The following is a 20,996-nucleotide window of genomic DNA, read 5'->3' as shown; positions in this document are numbered from 1 at the left end:
ATTCCTCCATTGAGTTTTGGGTAAGTCCACACTCCCTCTCCTCCCAGAATCTGTGTACTGTATTTAGTGACAAAATAAATTGATTATTCGCCAGATTTAGCTTTAGCGTAACTGATAATTTACCTGTGATGGCAGGAGCTAACATCTACACAACGCAATCCTACGGATAGTCCTCCATCACATTGGTGCAGTGACCATTTTTTCCTGGCGTTTAATCTAAAATATTTCGAAAAGTAATCGCCGTGGTTGTTCGATACGTTTTTTTTGAAAAAAAAAAAAAAAAAATAGTTAGTTTAGAAGATTCTATGCTGGTATCGAACGTTGACCATGCCGGTTCTAAGCCTAACGCGATCTGGATGCATCTGTGAGAGTTTTCAAAATATGCTTTATTTGAATTTAGATTTGTAACAATTTTGTGAACGCTTACTTTAATATGGAATTATTTTTGAGATATTTCCATAAAATTACGATTCAGAAGAGTTTGAAAATTTTCGCTTCATGCATTGTTTTTGAATGATCATTGAATTGACTCTGCGCTACAGTTATTTATTTAAGTGTTTTTTTTTCCTATCAATTGATCATGCTTTTGGTTGTTTTCACTTATTTATTATTTTATAATGCATTTATATTGTGTAAAGCAATCGCAAAATGTTTCATATAAAGTGCACTTTGGGGTAACGAAAAATCTTTGCTAAGTGATGTGTGAATTTTTATTTAATTTCTCAAGTTTACTGAAGCTTACTAATAATTAATTGTGTGTTAGGTTAAATGTCATAATGTATCGTAGGGGCAGAGCAGCACAGAACATAATTGTTCAAAACAATACAGCCAATATGGCATTAATAGATTTAGTTCCAAAGTTTTCCGGGGACGACACTATTAACGTAAAGAAATTTTTGAGCAAAATAAATGAAGTAGGACAGTTAAGCGATTGGTCGGACGAAGAGAAATTGTCCATTCTGAAACTTAAACTCACCGGGGCAGCTGAATTGTTTATTTCGACAGTAGCGGGAGAAAATGATTTCAACACGGTTGCGAATTCGCTAATAGAACGGTTTGAAAGGAAAATTTCAATTACAGGCGCATTACATGATTTGGCAACATGCTCCCAAAAGCCAACAGAAAGCGCATTTGATTTCGGTCTAAGAATTAGGAAAGTTGGAGCCCAGGTTTATAGTGCAGGGAATATGGTACTAATGCCAGAAGTAAGCCAGAATTTGCTTTTAGCAAGGTTTCTAGCGGGATTGAAAGCAGACATTCAGCGATTTGTGTTGAGTAAGAACCCGCAAACGTTAGATGAAGCAATATCAATCGCTTCACAAGAGGAAGAAAACAATAAAATTCACGAGGCCTCAGTAAAACAAACAGAAATTAGTGATGTACACAGAGTACAAAACGAAATTGTCAGTGAATTGACCAGTCAATTAGCAAAATTAAGCACCGAAGTGCAAACACTAAGAGCTCAAACGAACGCGGTTAATGTGCAGGAGCAAGGGAATAGTAATTCATTTAGGGGGAATTCCTATAGAACCAACGCACATACAGGTAGTGGTTCGTTTACCCACAATAGGGGACGAGGCCAGTTTAACTTCAGATGTCTCTATTGTGGAGGCGCAAATCACAAGCTATCTGAGTGTTATGTCAAAGATAGAGATATGAGACAACAAAGGCAAACAAGGAATAGATCCAATTCACGAGATCGTAATAATCATCGCGGGAGAAATAATCAAAATTTAAACTTCAGGGGGAGAAGGCATTAATTAATTTTAGCAGTTACAGGGTCGGCCCTTCTCCCTCCTCAAACCCATACCCTAATTACAGTTTGCCGACGATTGATGTCGAAATTAACGGTGTAAAATGCAATTGTCTTTTGGACACGGGTGCCTCAATTTCTTTACTCGGACCCAGTATTTTTGAAAAATTTGAGAAAAAAGATTTGCAAGAGATCAAATATAATATTTCAGCCAGAACTGTTAATGGGGGGAATTTAGAAATCCAGGGATGTTTTAAAATTGTTTTGAAAGTTCAAAATTTACCTTTAGAGCAAATTTTTTACATAACTAAGCATGACTTTAATCAAAATTATCAAGGAATCCTAGGGTTTGATTTTTTACAATATAGAACGGCAAATTTAAACTTATACGATAACACTTTGCAAATCATGAACACAAAGATACCAATTATATCAAGAAGCACAGTGGTTAATATAATTGATTTGGGAGAGGAAATTAAATTAAAACTTAATAAGAAAATTTTAATTCCGCCACATTCGAGCTCAGTTATTTACGTTGAAGTGCCCATCTGTACAGACAATTGCGTTAGTGCTAGTATTAAGAAGAATTCCAAGTTAAAAGGTGTCTCGTTTGACAGTGATAAAATTAAGATTGACCATAGTAATAAACAAGCGGCAATCAGAGTTAATAACACCACTGATTCAGGCATTTTTCTAAATAAACACACTAACATTTGCTATGTAAGCAATTTTGAGGAGCTTCCCTCAGACATCCCAGTTTCAAGGGATTTACCTGAACCATTGACGGAAAAAGATTTCAACATGAGCGGATTGAGTGCAAATTTAAAATCAAAAATTTTCAGTATTTTAAAAGATCATGAATCTGCTTTTGCTAGGACGACAATGGAGTTAGAGGAAGCACGAACAGAACCTCATAAGATTCAGCTACATCATAATCACCCCATCAAATGTCCCATTTACAAAATTCCATTCAATTTAAGGGAAGAATTTAGGAGACAAATTCAAGATTTGGAATCAGCTGGCATAATTTCAAAATCAAAATCTTTGTATAACGCCCCAGCTCTTTTTGTTAGGCAAACAAATAAATGGAGAATGGTTCTTGATTTCAGAAAGTTAAATGAAATTACTGAAACGCATGACTTTGAAATTCCGACTTTAGACGACATTTTGCACGAAATTTCAGGATCTAATTATTTTAGTTCTCTTGATTTAAAAACTGCATTCAATCAAATTCCAATTGACCGGAGAGATAGGCACAAAACAGCTTTTTCTACTCCTGACGGAAATAAGTATGAGTTTAATCGCGTTTGTTTTGGCCTCCGAAATGCTCCGAAAGCGTTCCAACAAATTGCCACAAATGTATTAGGAGATTTACTACACAAAGGAGCACTAGTCTACATAGATGATATTCTCTTGTATTCAAAAACTCAGGAAGATCACTTAAAACTCCTTGAGGAAGTTCTTCATCGATTTGAGAAAATTAGACTAAAATTTAATCCAGCAAAATGTCAATTTTTCACTAAATCATGTAAATTTTTGGGATTTATTGTAACTCCCGAGGGTTTGCACATAGATAAAGACAAAACTGTTACTATAAATGAGTTTTTACCACCTAAGGATCAGAGGTCAGTAAAGTCATTTTTGGGATGTTGTAATTTTTACCGTAGATATATTAAGAATTTCGCAAAAAGGGCTTTACCTCTTACTAATTTACTTAGAAAAGATACTCCCTTTGTTTGGGATAAAGCGGCTCAAGATGCTTTTGAGGATATTAAGCAAGCAATATTAAGCCCTCCCGTGCTAGCTTTGCCAGACCCAAATGCACAGTTGCAAATCACCACAGACGCTTCTGCTTTGGGTATTGGGGCAGTTCTTGAACAAAAGTATCAAAATGGGGAAGTAAAACCATTATATTTCTACTCCAAAAAGTTAAACCCATCTCAATCAAAGTATAGTGCAACTGTTTTAGAGTTTTTTGCTATTTATTGTGCTTTGTCTTTCTTTCGGGCATTTCTAATTGGCAGGAGGTTCAAAGTGTTTTCCGATCATAAGCCACTGGAAGGATTTCTTTCAAACAAAAATCCTTCCTCTAAAATTCTCAGGTGGAAATTAGCATTAGAGGAGTTTAATTATTCCATAGAATACGTGAAAGCCAAATTTAACGCGGTCGCGGATCACCTATCAAGATGTGTGAACGCAGTAACCATCGTTTTCCCAAATAACACCGAGCTAATACAAATGCAAAAGGAAGATCCAAAATTAATCAAAATTATCCATGCACTAGAAAAGAATGAGAGTGATAGATATCCCAATTATATATTTAATGAGGACAATGTCCTAATTCACGTCTCACCACGCAACAATAGATCACCAAGGAGGGATCCAAAACACCAAATCTGTGTACCTCACTCGCTCAAAGCCAAAGTTCTCGAGTCTGTTCATTCTCAAGTGGGAGGTCATTTGAAATTTTTTAAGACTTACAACAGGTTAACTGAGAATTTCTTTTGGCCCTTCATGTACAGAGATACAAAAAATTTCGTAAGATCATGCACTACTTGTTTGTCTAGGAGAAACGCGTTTAAAATACCTTCTGCCCCGTTACAACAGGTAGATCAGAGTGAGTCACCCGGAGAGAAATGTCACATCGATGTTTTCGGTCCATTAAAGACCACTCGGGCAGGTAATATGTATGTGCTTTCTATGATTGACGCATTTTCTAAATACATACACCTTGCTCCCCTATCAAATTTGAGAGCGCACACAATCTCGCAAACATTTTTCGAAAACTACATAGTTCATAGAGGTTGCCCGCGTGTTCTTATAGCCGATAACGCAAAATATTTTTATTGTTCTGAATTCTCAGATTTTTGTAAGACTCAGGGTATTGAGAAAAGACACATCTCTGCGTATTCCGCTCACGTCAACGGAAAAATCGAGAGGACAAACCAGAGCCTTGCAAATATCCTTGCAGCCTTGTCTTCTGACAGTGAAGAATGGGACACTCAGTTACCTCATACTATGTTAGCTATGAATTCCGCGGTTCATGAAGTCACTCAGGCCTCGCCCTTCTTTCTTGAACATGGCAGGGATGTTCGGCTCCCATATACACTGGGGAACGCACCAAAATTTGACACTCAGTCAGAGTATATAACACACCTAATTGAGTCATTGGATAAAATTTTTCCAAAAGTATTACATAATTTGAACGAGCAAGAGAAGAAAAATATAGATAGAAGCAGACTAGGTCGAAAAGAGGAATGTTACAATTATCAGGTAGGGTCGCTTTGTTTTGTAAAGAACCCTAATTTAAAAAAAAATATTTCTGCTAAGTTGAGACCCAAATATGAGGGACCATACAGAGTTATTGAGAGATACACAAATGTTAACTATAAGGTTAGACATGTTGAGAATACAAGAAAAGTGTTAAGGGTACATGTCAATCGATTAATTCCTTACACTCAGAGGTTTAGCTATTTACACTTGACAGGAGATGAAAACATTATTCAGGACACACAGGTAGAGAAACCATGCGATGTTCAGCCAAGTAATTTGTTAAGTGATTCTCATGATAGAAACGTATTAGAAAATCATCCGCAAAGGTATAACTTAAGACCGAGGTAGAATTTTTGTCCTTTCGTTGATATGTTATCATTCATTCATTCATCCATTTTTTTTTTAAATTGTAATTACGTTTTTTTTTCCTCGCACATGTGCATGCTCATTAATTTTAGTATGGCAGAATTGTAAACATGTGAGGGATTGACAGATAGGGATTTTGATTTCATCGAGCTGGCCACTTGGTGTTGTCTTGGTCAATTTTTGTCAATAATCTGTTCATCGTAGGTAGGAATTGATCACCAGGGCCAGGGGTTCAGTTTTCGCCTCCGCGTGGCAGGTTTTCCTTAACTTGTTTAATTAAATCTTCCTTCAAAAAAAAAAAAAAAAAAAGTCAACAGATGTTTTTCATTGTTTTTTTTATTAATCGCAAAATTAGTAGTTTTCCTTTAAAAAAAAATCGAATACTCTCACAATAGCATCCAATTGCATATGGTTTACAATGTTAGATTTTTTCTACAATGTTAGATATTTTTTGTAAAGAGAAAAAAAATGTACTGGAGAGTAGTGGACTTACCGCGGCAAAAGTCAGAGATTCAAAAAAAAAAAAAAGGAAATTCTCACTTGCAGAAAATAGTGAGAAGGTCACCTACGTCTTCAAAGTTGAGTTGTGAGTTTCTTGGATTTAAAAGCAAACTTACCACCACTGCAAATTTTGAACTGTGAATCTCGTCGAAAAGAATTTTTTTTGTGACTTCCATCTACCCAGCTCTCTGATACAGAAGCTATATCGACCTAAATATAGTTCATTATAGTGAGTGCTGCCGTAGAAAGTGACACCAACATCATTGCAGAAGTATCTTCAAAACCTCTTGTGCCTTATTACATCCGACGGACTCTAGTTGCTCTACTGGATTCTATGAAAAGACTGGTACAAAGGTTGCATTTCCTTGGTTCTTCAAAACGAGTGAAAATACTGAGATCTTTGAGCGGACTTCAGACAAATTCACTCTGTGCTACTGTGTCCACGTTGAACTTTCACATAAGATAGGCATTATGTGGGTTTCCTTACTATAATAGTGCTGATGTTCCCTCAAAACACATGATGACGACATTTTATGAAAGAAAAAATGACTTTCTCATCCACAGATTTTGAACTTTAGTCATTTGTATTTTAATAATAATTTGTTAACATATTATTGCATGATATATTCCAGAAACTTCGCTTGAGATGTACTTATTTACCTACAGCATTTTGAACTATTTTGTATTATGTGTAACCAGTTTCATGTTAAGTGGTTATTTTTGAAAGGGGGGAGGAGTGTGGCGGAGAAATCCGTAATTGAAGTAAGTTTTAGGAGAACCTCGATAGATGGCGCCAGCAGCTAAGGAAGCACACCAAACTGATCAGGGGTTTGCCCCCTACGCAGACCCCTAGAGAGAGAGTCGAGGGTGTGAGCCAGGAGGTCTCGACAGTTGTGCGTTTTGTGTGTTGGTGACCGGCTGCTTGATAACATGCAGTTCCAGCAGAATGATGCCGGAGCTATTCCTCCATTGAGTTTTGGGTAAGTCCACACTCCCTCTCCTCCCAGAATCTGTGTACTGTATTTAGTGACAAAATAAATTGATTATTCGCCAGATTTAGCTTTAGCGTAACTGATAATTTACCTGTGATGGCAGGAGCTAACATCTACACAACGCAATCCTACGGATAGTCCTCCATCACAATAGTAGACCGTTATATAATTTTATCAATAAACAAAAAAAAAAAAAAAAAAAAAGAAAGAAGGGGGTCGTATACTTTAGCCATATGTAAAGGGGTGGTATATTCATTACGGGAAACTATTTACAGGTTACGTTACTACAATAATTACTATTTACAGAATTTGTAACATTGCCCCCTTCCTAAGGACTGCACGTCCCGGGCAGTACAATCCCCAGAAAGGGTGCAAACTTCTATCACAAGTTCACAAATACATACATTAAATAATAACCAATAATGCATAGGAAACACAATAATAACAAGAAATATTACTAAACTTTAAAAGCAAAAAAAATTATCTACAACTTTTATGTTACCAACCATGGTTGTTTACGTAATACTCATGAACTATGGCCATAGTATGGGGCTAACCGATCATAATGTACAACCCTAGGTTTTGCATTAGGTGATTTTTGGATCCTCACTACGACGTCATTCAGCCGGTTAAGGACTTTGTAGGGTCCATCCCAATGCGACTGCAATTTGGGCGAAAGACCTTTCCGTCGGATGGGATTCCATAACCAAACCTTGTCGCCTTCGTTGAATTCATGTCCAGTAGACCTTGTGTCGTATCGGGTCTTCATCTTCTCCGCCGCGATGTTGATTCGCTCTCGTGCGAAGTTATGAACGTCTTCCAACCGAGCCTGGAGATCCTGGATGTACTCCTCAGGCGATGCAGGCGCATCCGGAGGACGACCGAAGACGAGATCACAAGGTAGCCGAAGCTCTCGTCCGAAGAGCATCTGAGATGGGGCATATCCGGTAGTCTCTCGTGGACAGCACTGCGGTAGGCCAGCAGGAACAAATGTAGCTTTTTGTCCCAATTCTGTTGATTTCTGGATACCATAAGCGAGAGATTATTCAGGATTGTGCGGTTAAATCTCTCCACCATGCCGTCCGATTGTGGATGTAGTGGTGTTGTCCTAGTTTTCTCAATTCCGAAAATTTGACAAAGGCCCTTAAACACAGCAGAGATGAAATTCCTCCCTTGATCGGAATGAATCTGCAAAGGTGTTCCATATCTTGAGATCCAATGTTGGACTAGAGTGTCTGCTACGGTGGTAGCTTCTTGATCTGGAATGGGATATGCTTCCGGCCATTTGGTGAAGTAGTCGATGGAAACACGAATGTATTTGTTCCCATCAGCAGTTCTTGGCATAGGACCCAGGATGTCGATCCCAATTCGTTCGAAAGGAGCTCCAACGTTGTACAGATGTAGCTTCCCTCTGCTTCTTTTCTTCGGTCCTTTACGAGCAGAACAGGCGTCACAAGAATGGCACCACTTCTCCACGTCATCCTTCGCCTTGCTCCAGAAGAAGCGCTCCCGAACTTTATTGAGGGTTTTCAAGACACCAAAATGTCCTCCAGTCGCACTATAATGTATTTCTTTCAGAACATCTGAAATCCTTGATCGGGGAAGTAGTAACTGCCACCTAGATGTTTTATCGTCGTCAGATTCCCATTTTCGGTGTAGCACGCCGTTCCGTAAATGGAGCGAGTTCCATAAAGACCAGTATCTTTTTGTTGCAGGACTGAAGATGGAAACGTCCTGCCAGCTAGGTCGCCGACTGTCACTCTCCGTGAACTCCAAAATTGGTTTTATGTCGGGGTCTTCAAGTTGATCTTTTCGAACTTGGTCATCACTCCATGGATCAGGTTCTGATGATGTTGGAGTCACTGTCACCTGACAGGCAGTAGGGCTAGTCGTTCCATACTGTTTCTCGATTCGGGAACAATAATTGCAGTTCTCAGGACAGGGTCTCCTTGATAAAGCGTCTGCATTACCGTGAGACAACCCTTTTCGGTGCCTGATCTCCATGTCATATTCCTGGAGCCATTGTATCCACCTGGCTATCTGGCCTTCTGGATTCTTGAAGTTCAAAAGCCAAGTTAACGAGGCATGATCTGTCCGAAGCACAAATTTTCGGCCGTAGAGGTAATGATGGAAGTGTTCTACAGGTTTCACTGTGGCCAGTAACTCCTTTCTGGTGATGCAGTAATTTCGCTCCGACTTTGATAAGCATTTGCTCCAGTAAGCGATGACATGTTCATTTCCGTCAATTTCTTGGGATAAAACAGCTCCGATGCCCTCGTTGCTCGCATCTGTGTCCAGGATGAAGGATTTTTCAGACTGAGGATAGGCGAGGATAGGCGTCGATGTTAAAGCCTCCTTCAGTCGTAGAAATGCATCTTCGCATTCTTTGGACCATTCAAACTTTTGCTTGCTCTCCGTCAGCTTATGCAAAGGTCGTGCAATGTTGGAAAAATCCTTTACAAACTTCCTGTAGTACGTGCAGAGCCCCAGGAAACTTCGCAGCTGATGGATGTTTTCGGGACGACTCCAACTCTTGGCCGAAGATATCTTTTCTGGATCGGTTTGTACACCTTCAGAAGAGATGATGTGACCGAGGTAGTTCACTTCCCGGCGGAACAAATTACATTTGGACGGGCTTAACTTCAGATTGGCTTCCTTAAGCTTTTGCAGCACCTTCCTAAGGTTTGCCAGATGTTCTTCGAAACTGCGTCCCACGATGATGATATCGTCTAAGTAGACCAGACAGGATTCGTAGGAAAGTCCTCTTGACACTGTCTCCATAAGACGCTCGAACGTAGCTGGTGCATTGCAGAGGCCGAAGGGCATCACTTGAAACTGCCATAAGCCTTGTCCAGTTGTAAACGCTGTCTTCTCTCGGTCATCAGGGTGTATCTCAACCTGCCAGTAGCCGCTCTTTAAGTCCAGGGTCGAAAACCACTTGTGTCCGGAAAGAGTGTCCAAGGTGTCGTCTATCCGTGGAAGAGGGTAACTGTCTTTCTTGGTGATTTCATTCAGCCGTCGGTAATCGACACAAAATCTAGTGGAGCCATCTTTCTTTCGGACCAAGACGATGGGAGAGGCCCAAGGACTGGACGAGGGTTCGATGACATCATTCTCCTGCATCTCTTTCAGGAGGGTCTCGACCTCTTCCTTCTTGGCAAACGGTAGTCGTCTTAGATGCTGTTTAATAGAGGGGTGTTCTCCAGTATAGATCCTATGCTGCGTTAAATCCGTCCGGCCCACATCCTCCGATGTTGATGAAAACAGATGCTTGAAGTCGTCCACCAATTGTTCCGCAGCAGTTCTTTGATCATTCGATAACGGCGCACTCCCAATTAACTTCGATGTCAAGGACTCGGAAGACACAGTCTCAGGGGAATTGATTCTTCTAATGATGCAGTTTACTGGAGTACAAGTTGCTAACACTTCACCTTTCCGGATATTCCTTGGCCTTTCACTCACGTTTGCGACTCTCACAGGAATTACATCCTTAGAAAGGTCCACAAGCGTAGATGCTACCAGCACTGCTTTTAGGCTATTGCTTAGGTTAGGGTATTCAATGAGTCCAAATCGAAAACTATTGCTTTCTTCAATGGAGCCAGGTATTAATGATTCTGACCTTGAGGGAATCGATAAATCTGTTTGGGCTATTATTTGATGAGCGGATTTTACATCACTTTCTGCGGGGAAAACGGCTATGTCTTCTCTCATCGAGTGCAGCTCATTAGTCTTGAAGTCGAGGTTGAAGTCATACTTCTTTAAAAAGTCCAATCCGAGAATGAAGGGGTCCGTGATATCAGCAACGAATGCCGCATGATGGTAGGTGGCATTCCCAAACACTGTTTCCAAGTGCACTTTACCCTCAATCTCAATTTTGTCACCTGTCACAGTCTGGAGACTTACGCGTGGTGATGTCCACAACAGTTTCAATCCAAATTCACGAGCCACATCTGTCCTAACGATTGTCACATTGGCTCCAGTGTCGACAATCAGTTTGCAAGTTTTCCCATTTACATGTGCGTAAATGAAAAGTCCATCATTGCCACTACTAGTAGAGGAAATCTGCAGAGCTCTGGTGGAGGTGATTTCTTTCCCTCGCGTAGCTTGGCGAGCCGGACAACTCCGTCGCAGGTGTCCTTCACTACCGCATTTCCAGCACATCTGCTCTTGTTTCTTTTGAGCTGTTATGCTGCTCAGATGTCTTGCCAAGTCACCGAGTTGTCTCTCAAGTTCAGCGAGGTGGGACGACCTGGAATCAGACTCATCAGCTTCCTGAGTCCAGATTTGATAGCGATCCACACGGGTTGCTTCTTGGGCGGCCTCGTATCTCATCGCATACACAACAGCAGAATTCAGGTCTTTGACATCTGCCATCCGTAGAGCTTTCTGGATTTCCGGATCTCGAACCCCGTCGATGTAGTAGTTGAGTGCCAGGTTGTCTCGAAAATCCGCAGGGCAGTCGCAAAAAGCAAGATGAGACAGTCTCTCGATGTCCGCCGCAAGCTCTTGCAGGGTTTCCCCGGTTTTCTGGAAACGGGACTTCAACTGGAGTCGGCTGAAATCTTTCTGGCACTTCTCACCGAAGCGAAGCTCCAACGCAGATGTGAGGGCGGCGAAATCCAGGCGCTGGCTGTCCGGAAGGGTCTGAAGAATGTCCGCTGCGTCACCTCTCAGGAATGCTGCAAGATGGCAGGCCTTGGTAGCAGAGTCCCATCCGTTCGCTTCCGCCACATCATGAATTGGGTCTTGTACACCTGCCACGAACTTTTCCCATCAAATGTGGCCAGTTTAATGGACGGTCAAGCAACAGATGTGGGAGCGCCAAACTGTACAGAGCTGCTTTCCGCGGTGGCCAATCTCCGTTCCATGTCTTTAATTATTTCTTCCTTAAATGGAGTAAATTTCTTGTTTTCTTCTTCCAACTTATTTTCCACATTGGTGATACGCTCTTCCACAGTATCATATTTTTCTTCCAGAGCATCAACTTTATCTCCCATGGCGGTTAGTTGATTCTCCATCATGGTTTTCATCGACGTTAGGTCACTTTTTATTTCATCTTGACTTGTAGTAATTTTAGCAGTTAAATCACTATTTAACTGTTCTTGGTTAGTCGCCAATTCATTTTTCAATTGTTCTTGCTTAGTCGCCAATTCATTTTTCAATTGTTCTTGATTAGCCGCCAGTTCATTTTTTAATTGGTCTTGATTAGCCGCCATATCATTTTTTAATTGTTCTTGATTAGCCACCAAACTTTCGGTCAAGTCACTTTCACAGCATTAATTGCTTCCAGAAGTTGTTTTAATTGGTCATCCATTGCGCGAGTAATCACCATAAAAACAGTCTATAAATTCAAACAGTCTTTATGAAAAAAATGTCCAAAGTCACACTTACTCCAAGAAAGTCCGGAAGTAGCCCCACGTTGGGCGCCAATTGTAACGGATTCGGTGCGACTTCCACTTTCTTGAAATGAAGACACAGTTCTTGATAAAAACACAAGAGCTTTATTTACACTATGTACAGGAGAAATCGTTAACAACTGCTAAATTAATCATCAGCAATTAAGCAAATATCACTCAACACCGTAAACTTAACGGTTATACACGTATTTACTTCCAAATACGAAAACAACACAGCGAAATGCCTCGCTATAAACAGAGCAAATACGCTCTCCGTTCGAAATCTCAATCGAAACTCCACTTTTAATCCAGCGTAACGGTTTTATAAACATCGAAAGAAATCTCTCAAATATTCCAAACGCTTCTGGAAAATAGTAGACCGTTATCAAATTTTATCAATGAACAAAAAAAAAAAAAAAAAAAAAAAAAAAAAATTAGGGGATCGTATATTTTAGCCATATGTAAAGGGGTGGTATATTCATTACGGGAAACTATTTACAGGTTACGTTACTACAATAATTACTATTTACAGAATTTGTAACAATATTAAAAAGTGTAACTTTTTTCGATTGGTTAGAAAATTTAATGGTGTAAGGATTTTTGTTTTCAAATTTTTATGTGTGTGTGAAAACTTTGCTTTGGGAACAGAAAATGTAGGATTAAATTATGCCTCCGTACGTTTTGAATGATATACGTGCCTTCTCACTCCTCTTATAATTAGTACTAAAAACGGAAGAGACAGCTTTCGATGTCTCCATGTTATGATTATCAGTTATTTTGAAAGATTTTGCGTGGTAGAATCCATGAGCTCCTTTCTTTCTTCCTTTCTTTTTTTTTCTTTTTTTGTTTTGTATCAGAAATTTTGTTTTAAGAACTTTTAAGGAAAATATTTCTGACAGTAATTTGCTGTGTTTTTTTAAAGGTAGTTTTTAGCACAGTGTAATAATATTTTTTTTTTTACTTATACAGAACCTAAACAGCTTCACATTGTACATATAGGGCTGCAAAACTAGCGCCTTGTCTCCGAACTCACACAGGAAAGATTTACAGTACAAGAAAAGGAAATAATACCTAGGGCACCGGCGGGAATCGAACCCACCACCTCCGGCTTAGAAGGAGGCTTTTCATTTTTATTAAGAAATGATTTTTCTATTACTAAATAAGAAGCTAACCACAAAGCGCCTTGCCTCCAGTCAAACGCACAGGAAAAATTCATCGTAAAGAGAATTAAATAACACCCAGAGCACCGGTAGGAATCGTGCCCACGATCTTCTTTTCTGTGCTGGCAGCTGCCAGAGCAAGCGCTTCCCGTCGTTCGGCCATGGTGACCCCAAAAATAAAATTAAAAGTTGTTTTTTAAAATTTGCGTTTGGAATGCGATTTAGTCTCATGACTGATTTGGAACAGAGTATTTGAATTTAGAAATGTAAAAAATAAATAAAATAAAACCTTCATCAACTTTGCTTTCTTGCTTGTGACACAAAAATGCCCCCTATGTCAAATGTAAATTGTAATCGTTGCAGATTAACTTGCGCGAAGGTTTGCGCAAACGATGCGATTTTTTGTATAAAAAGAAGTGATCTCTCTAGCAAGGCAGATTACAGGTGCTGGCAACCATGTTGTTTAAGGTGCTTTTAGTCTTTGCTTTAACATTGGTCCTTCATGAGTGCGGTAAGTATTTGTTACTGATGCAATAAATATTTTGTAGTTTAAGAGTTTACTTAATTGCTTGCTTAAAGCAAAAGGTTTAAAAATAAATATCGTTTAAGCTTTAAGAAAATGTATTTAAACTCTTCTCTGCTTGTGGATTAAATTCGAAGGTGTTTTAAAGATATAAAAATTCTACAGCGAAGTTGCTATTTTGCTTGTCAGCTTTAGTCTTGAAAGACTTGTATATTGTTAACGGTAACTTGTATTAAAACTTTAAGTTATTGATACGTAGTTAAATCCTTTCGTTTTTCATAAGCAACCAGCTCTTGTCTGTGTTCGTTGATTAATCTAGTTTCCAATCTTCAAGTTCATTCAGTTGATTCCTTTTAATCGTAACTCTATTTTCAGTAGCCTTAGTAGGGCTGGTACACTACTTAATTCTGTCGTAAGGTTTCGAATAACTTGTGCATATTTGCTTGATTTTAAATCTCTGCTGTAACGTTATCATCACTTAACGAATCTGTAACCGTATGTTCAATGTACCCCTGGCTTTTTTTAAAACTTCTCTTCATTAATTCATGATCTTTTCGGCAGATAGTTATTTAAACTTCGCTCTTAAAACAACTGTCCGAAATTGTTACTTCGTCCTCTCAATTTCTGACTTTCAAAGACTGCGTAAATTTGATGTTCCCAATTGTTAAACCGATAACACTGACTGATATCTAGGTATTCCGTTGTGAAGTCTTAGCTTCAGACTTTAATTTAAAATAAATACTTCGGTTTATTCAATTCTTGAATCTGCTACCGGTATTTTCAGCTGTTTGTTCAGCCTGGGGCTAGTGCATGCTTTTTAGAACTCTTCATGAAGTGTTAATTTAGCATAAAACTCAACGGATAGATTTTGACTTCATGTTGTCACAGGTAGAAGTAAAGTGGGTTCATATTCTTGTTCTTTCTCTCCTCCTCCCTTATTTTGAAGTTAAACTGGACTTTCGCTGTTCTCTAGCGAACCTTTTTAAAGTTGATTAGCAAATGGAATAGCTTCTTCAGCATGCACAATTACGTATGGCGAGTCCTTAATGAATGACTTTCATTAAACCAGTCGGAAGTGTAAAATGGCATCGGCCTAATTTAAAGTCACTATTGATAAATGATGCATAATGTGTCTTGAAATACAAATCTATCGTAATGTCTCAAATTACGCAATTTTGGTTTGTAAAAAGTTTAGCATAAGATGTTACCCAAGAATAAAATTCTTGGGTGGATTTGACTCGCTGAAGTGCGAGGACAAAATTTCTAGTTTTCTGAATGCTCTCTAGCTTCTGTAAGGAAGTCTTTGCCTTCACATAGGCAGTCTGGAAAACATAAGACTAAGTCTTATATTTGGAGAAGCATTAACAGCTTTAAGTTTCATCTCTAACAAATTGTTTTCCTAACTTTCATTTCGCGGATGAAAGCTACTGTTAAAGTAGTAACAATGTCTCTATTCCAAATTGATTTAATGCTCTTGCCTATGTAGTTCTGATGGTTTGATCTATTGCATTTAGTACGTGATAACTTGCAGTCTTAAAAGCAGTTAAGATTACAAATAATCTGCAGATAACTTGCGGTCTTGCTGGTACGAGTTCTCTGTAAAATAAAAATGCCATTAACAATTCGTCCACATATATTTTAGATGGGTGTCGAATTTGAACTTGTTATTAAATAAGCTCAGCACAGTTATTTCGGGTTGCCTTACAGGCGAAACGTAGTATTGTTTCGCTTATCTATAAGAGTTAAGTAGTTGGGTTGTAGGCGGTCCTAGATCATTCTTATCCGGTTAAGGATAAACCAAATGCGAGTGATCGACGTTCACGCATTTTTAACTTCAGTTGAAGACTAAAGTTACAATCACTCATTTAGCAACTGTGACTTCTATTAAAATTCTTATCTGTATTTGCATGTCTTTAATAAATTTGCATATCTCATTCTTGATTTTTTTCTAGGCTGTGCCGCTCAAGACAAATTTAAGAAAAAGGGCACATTCCAGTGCCCTATGGAATATGGCCTCTTTGCGAATCCGCAGAATTGTCGGCGTTTCTATACTTGTAATGGTTATGTTCCATACGATACCCCTTGTCCAACGCCACTTTATTTCGACGACGCGAAAAAACTCTGCGTCTACAAAACCAAAGATCTCCAATGCGGACCAGTAGCACTTAGTAAGTACCTTCTTGGGGCTTTTTGTACTCGATGTCCCGAATCGAGTGTTTACTGTGGATTTCAGTGTTCCAGACCTTGCAATCTCATTAATCTTGTTTCATTGCGTTGTAGTGTATCTAACAGTTTTCCTAAATTTTAATTACTTTAGGCCGTTTCAAATAATCATTCCCACTAGAATGAAAGCTCTTTTTGAGATAAGCGGGCTTTGAGGGGTTCCGGGACACATTTTGAAAAATTTTCTACAAAAAATTATGCCTAAGTATCTAAACTTTAATTTTTATTCGGAGACTTAACAAATATTAATTCTATAAAATGAGAAGATATTTGAAAAAACATTCGAAGGTACTTCTATAAAATTTTTTGAAATGTTTTCAAATTTGCCGAATGAAAATTCAACAGTTTGAAAAAAGATTTGCTTCAAATTTTATCTTTATCAGTTCTTGACTTAAAAGTTTTGAATGCAAAAAGTAGAGAAAAAATACATCGTGGAGAAATACGCGTTTATAGTTAAATGCACGCAACAAAAGTAGCTTTCTAATTAAGATGAAAACAAGATTCAAACGTCTTTAAGCAGATAAAACAGATTTTTTGTATGATACAAAATTTGACAACTTGTGTCCCAGATCCCCTTAAAGACACTTATGTTGACTTCCGCTTCCAGGCGGGTTAGAGGGAATCTTAATTATAAAATGGCCGGAACTTTAGTACTATTTGGAGCAGTAGTGTATTGAATCTTAAATTTTTAATTAGTCGGTAGTCAGACGTATGTTCACTTTGAAATTGTAATATCAAGCAATAAAAAGATTACTTACCTTGTCTCGTAAGCTTAAATTTTCAAAAACTTAGTATTTTCATTAACTAGATGTGACCGATCAGGGTTTCTAAAGTACATAGTATGTGAATCGCCGATTTACATTAAACTTGTTAGTCATAGAAATTTTCCAATATCATAAGGATTTATTGCAGTGTCTTAAACTACTTTCTTACACTTTACATGTATCCCGATGTTTTAATTCATACTTATTCCGGGAACAGCTTAGATTTAAAATTTTGTGTTTATGTTAATGATTTACACTACTTGGCAGTTATTGAGAGTTTCTACTATTAAAACCTGTTGGCGTCTGCTGCCCTACCTCAAATGGGCTGCCAAAATCCACTTACACTTCTTAAATCTGAAGGGATCATAAAGTATGAACCTAAGTTGTCAATTGCCGCAAGTGGAAGACTATGGTTGCCGAGCGAAGCTGGCAAGAGGCATGGCATTGCACCCCACTTCAAGTATTAATGGGAAGAATCTTTTTAAGCTGGAATTTCCAGAAAGTTTATTCATCGAAGCCAACCACATGAAGCCATTATTTTCCCCATTTAAAACAAGTTCTTACTCGATATTAACTTTTTACATCAGAATCGGATTACGTAAGACATTCTGGAAATGGTATTTTGAAGTTTTTGATCATTAATTCTAACGTAGCCAGAGTAACAAAGCTTGAATGCCGAGACACGAAGGGGTACATTTAACTCCACTTAGTTTAAAAAATAGAGCCTTAACTGTCTAAAAATCGAATTCTGCTGCACAAATTTGTGTTGCAGTCTTGTACTAAGCGAAATTACCTTTGTGCAAAAACTTACTTTAATAAATATTGTGCACACTGTCGATGATTATGCATCAACAAGATATTATTGTAATGATTTAGTTTCATGATTTCATTCTACAGCTATAGGTATTCAAGTTTTGTACCATAATTTTTTGAAAGTGGTATGAAAGGTTTTCCTCGACTTTCGTTAGTACGATGTCCTTTCTGGAATAAGATTACATGTAAACAAATTTGTTATTTGTCTCAAGACGGCATGTTTTGGAAAAATTAAATATTATATTGGTCATAGTAGACTTGAGCACATGCATTTGGCTCGATTACCCAAATATGAGATTGACATTCCACTTGCTTACTTTAGTCTTTATTTTCACTAGATAAAGTGCAATAATCTTTTGAAGGAATGGTTAGAAAAACCCTTTATTTGAACTTTATCTGTTCAAGACGCTTTAAATTCTATTTCAAATAGAAGCTATTCAAAACTAAATTTAATGCTCTTTCACAAAGTGAACTATTTTAATGCAAGTGCGTGTATTCCTTCATGTGCCAATAAACGTGTAGCCGATGTGTATTCCTAAACTTAATCTCACTTTCGCAGGGTTTTAGACTCTAAAATTTGGTTGGAAAACTTATGAGCCACCTTTAACCAAAACTTATTACGGATCTTTACTTATACAAAACTAGTTAGGGTATTCTAAAGTATGTTCAACTTTTAAATATAACAAAGTTATTTCTGGCGCTCTGCTGCGATATAAGAATCTGAACTTTACACTTTATCAAGTTTTAGTCTTAAAGAATTTGTCACACTTTTATTAGTAGTAAAAGAAGAGTTAGATTTAAGTATGCAACTATTTTACAGTTTGTTCAAATAACTTTTAAAAATTCCTCTCTATAATATCTTAGTTAGATGCTTAAGTTTTAACATAGTTTGAGACAAGGTAAATAAACAATATGAAATTCTAAGTTTTTGCGACTCTTTGCAGCTACTCCGGCTCCAACTACCCCTGATCCAGAAGCATCCCCTAGTTGTTGGCCTCCTGCATGCGTCCTTCCAGATTGCTTCTGCAGCGAAGATGGTACCCAAATTCCTGGAAATCTACGGCCAAGCGAAATTCCTCAAATGGTCATTCTAGTTTTTAGTGGAGCCTTGAATGTACTGAATGCCGAGCCTTTTGGATACTTGCTCAACGAGACTAGATTCAATCCTAATGGCTGTCCTATACGTGCCAACTTCTTCGTACCTCATGAGTATACCAGCTACTTCTACGTACAAAAGCTTTATGGACAAGGTCACGAAATTGCAATGCAGACTATAACGTAAGTCATTTCTTAACCTGATGTAATTTTTTACCGAAGTTCTAAACTCGTTTTTTAGTTACAGCTAATCAAATTCCACAACTTTGAACACCTTTTAATTTGGCAGGATTAAATTCGAAATAACTTCTAAACGGAACCCAGTTCAGAGAATATTGAAATAGTAGAAATCGAATCGTAACTCTTCACAATAGTTTTCTTAAGCTTAAATAAATTTCGAATTCCAGAAATACTTTGCTCTGAAGCGGTCTCTGAATTAAATTCCCCAGACCTTTTTAAGCATTTATTTGGTCTAACTTTGAAAATTCATTTAAAAAGTTAACTTTCTGAAGTTCCATGTGCTTAAATGCCTCCACCTAAATACAGAAAGTAAAACTCCTTATTTTAAATAGGAACCGAGAACCGGAAGATTTCTGGCCTCGGGCCAAGCTTGATGACTGGATCGAAGAAGTAATCGGCATGAAGGAAATTCTACATACTTTCGCCAATATTTCCAGAGAAGATCTATTGGGAATGAGGGCTCCTTTCTTGAAACCAGGTGGTAACAACATGCTGTCAATGATTTACGATTATGGATTAGACTACGACTCTTCTCTGGCTGCGCCAATCTCAGAAGTCCCTATATGGCCTTATACCTTAGATTTCCACCACCCACACAAGTGTCTTTCCGAAAACTGCCCAACAAAGTCTTTCCCTGGCATCTGGGAGTTCCCCTTGAATACATTCGAGACGAGCGATGGAACAGGTGGATCGTGCGTGTTCCTGGACCAATGCGTGTTTCCTGATGACGCTGAAGCAATCTTCGAATTTCTCCTTGACAACTTCGCCAAACATTACTCCACGAACAGGGCACCTTTTCTGTTGAACTTCCACGTTAACTGGGTAACAGACGACTCCAAAGTATCTGCTTTGGATGTCTTCATAGATCATCTCTTGGAAAATTACCCTGACGTTTGGTTTGTAACCTTCCAACAAGCTTTGCAGTGGATGCGCAATCCTATGTCATCGGAGATGGTGAAAAGCTTTGACGGTTGGAAGTGTCCCAGAGATAGATCTCCAGGCTGTAACATTCCTCGTACTTGTGCTGTTAAGTTGACTCATGAGGGTCGAAGAGACATTAGGTATTTACAGCTCTGTGGAAAGTGTCCAGAAATGTATCCTTGGCTGAACAACATTCGAGGCACAAAGGAGGGAAAGAAAGTGAAGGAATTGGTGCAAAAAGCAACTTAAGTGATGTATTTTGAACTATGTACTTATTGTTAAGTTTTTTAATAAATAGTTTAGCATTTAAAAGATTTGTAGTTTAATTTTCTTCTAAACTCTGATTTTGCATAGCCTTAAGACTTTATGTCAAAATTAAATTTGACAAAGTTTTTCTGATTCTTATCAAATTTAGTACAGTTGCAGTACAATGACTTGTATAATTCTTATCAAAGCCAGAATGAAAGTTTGATTATACCGGTTTATTTTGATTCGGAGAATGTCGTTATCTTTAAGTTCAAATTTCAATAGATACTATAAGCTAACAAGCTGTGAGCTAGTGTACGCTGAGCTGAGGTTATTGGATGCTTCTAAGTTCTACTGAAAGACTACTCCGTCACAGCAATATGAAACTTTAAATACGAAAATCGGAATTAAGCGAGGTATTGTTCAATCTTAAGTCCAGAGTAGAAAAGGCTAGATTCAGATTTTTCTATCTAATTAAATACAATTAGATTGTTTTCAATCCGTCTTTTTCCTTAAGTTTTCCCGCTTTTGAATTGGTTACTTAGTTATTCGCTTCGTTTAAAATTTTAAAGCAAATTTATTCAAACTTTTAAAAGAGCGAGCAAAACTAGTTGCTGTTTTTCAGTCTGGCCTTTTTTAGTCAACACCACTGCAGAGATTTAGTGCCTGATAATAGACTTTAAAACTAGTTTTAGACTACTTTTTCACTTACACTAAGTGTTAATAAAAT

General features: G+C 38.1%; 1 protein-coding gene across 1 annotated transcript; it reads left to right on the top strand.

The window, feature by feature from the left end:
* Positions 1–13,857: 13,857 nt before the first annotated feature.
* LOC129222210 (chitin deacetylase 1-like) lies at positions 13,858–20,325 on the top strand. Its single transcript, XM_054856685.1, has 4 exons — positions 13,858–13,952; positions 15,917–16,132; positions 18,709–19,042; positions 19,432–20,325. The coding sequence occupies exons 1-4, from the start codon at positions 13,898–13,900 to the stop codon at positions 20,267–20,269; spliced, it is 1,443 nt and encodes a 480-aa protein (XP_054712660.1). The 5' UTR covers positions 13,858–13,897; the 3' UTR covers positions 20,270–20,325.
* Positions 20,326–20,996: the final 671 nt, after the last annotated feature.

This window comes from Uloborus diversus, chromosome 5 (assembly GCF_026930045.1).
Source record: "Uloborus diversus isolate 005 chromosome 5, Udiv.v.3.1, whole genome shotgun sequence".
Taxonomy (NCBI): domain Eukaryota; kingdom Metazoa; phylum Arthropoda; class Arachnida; order Araneae; family Uloboridae; genus Uloborus; species Uloborus diversus.
This window is presented reverse-complemented; position numbering and strand designations above follow the sequence as displayed.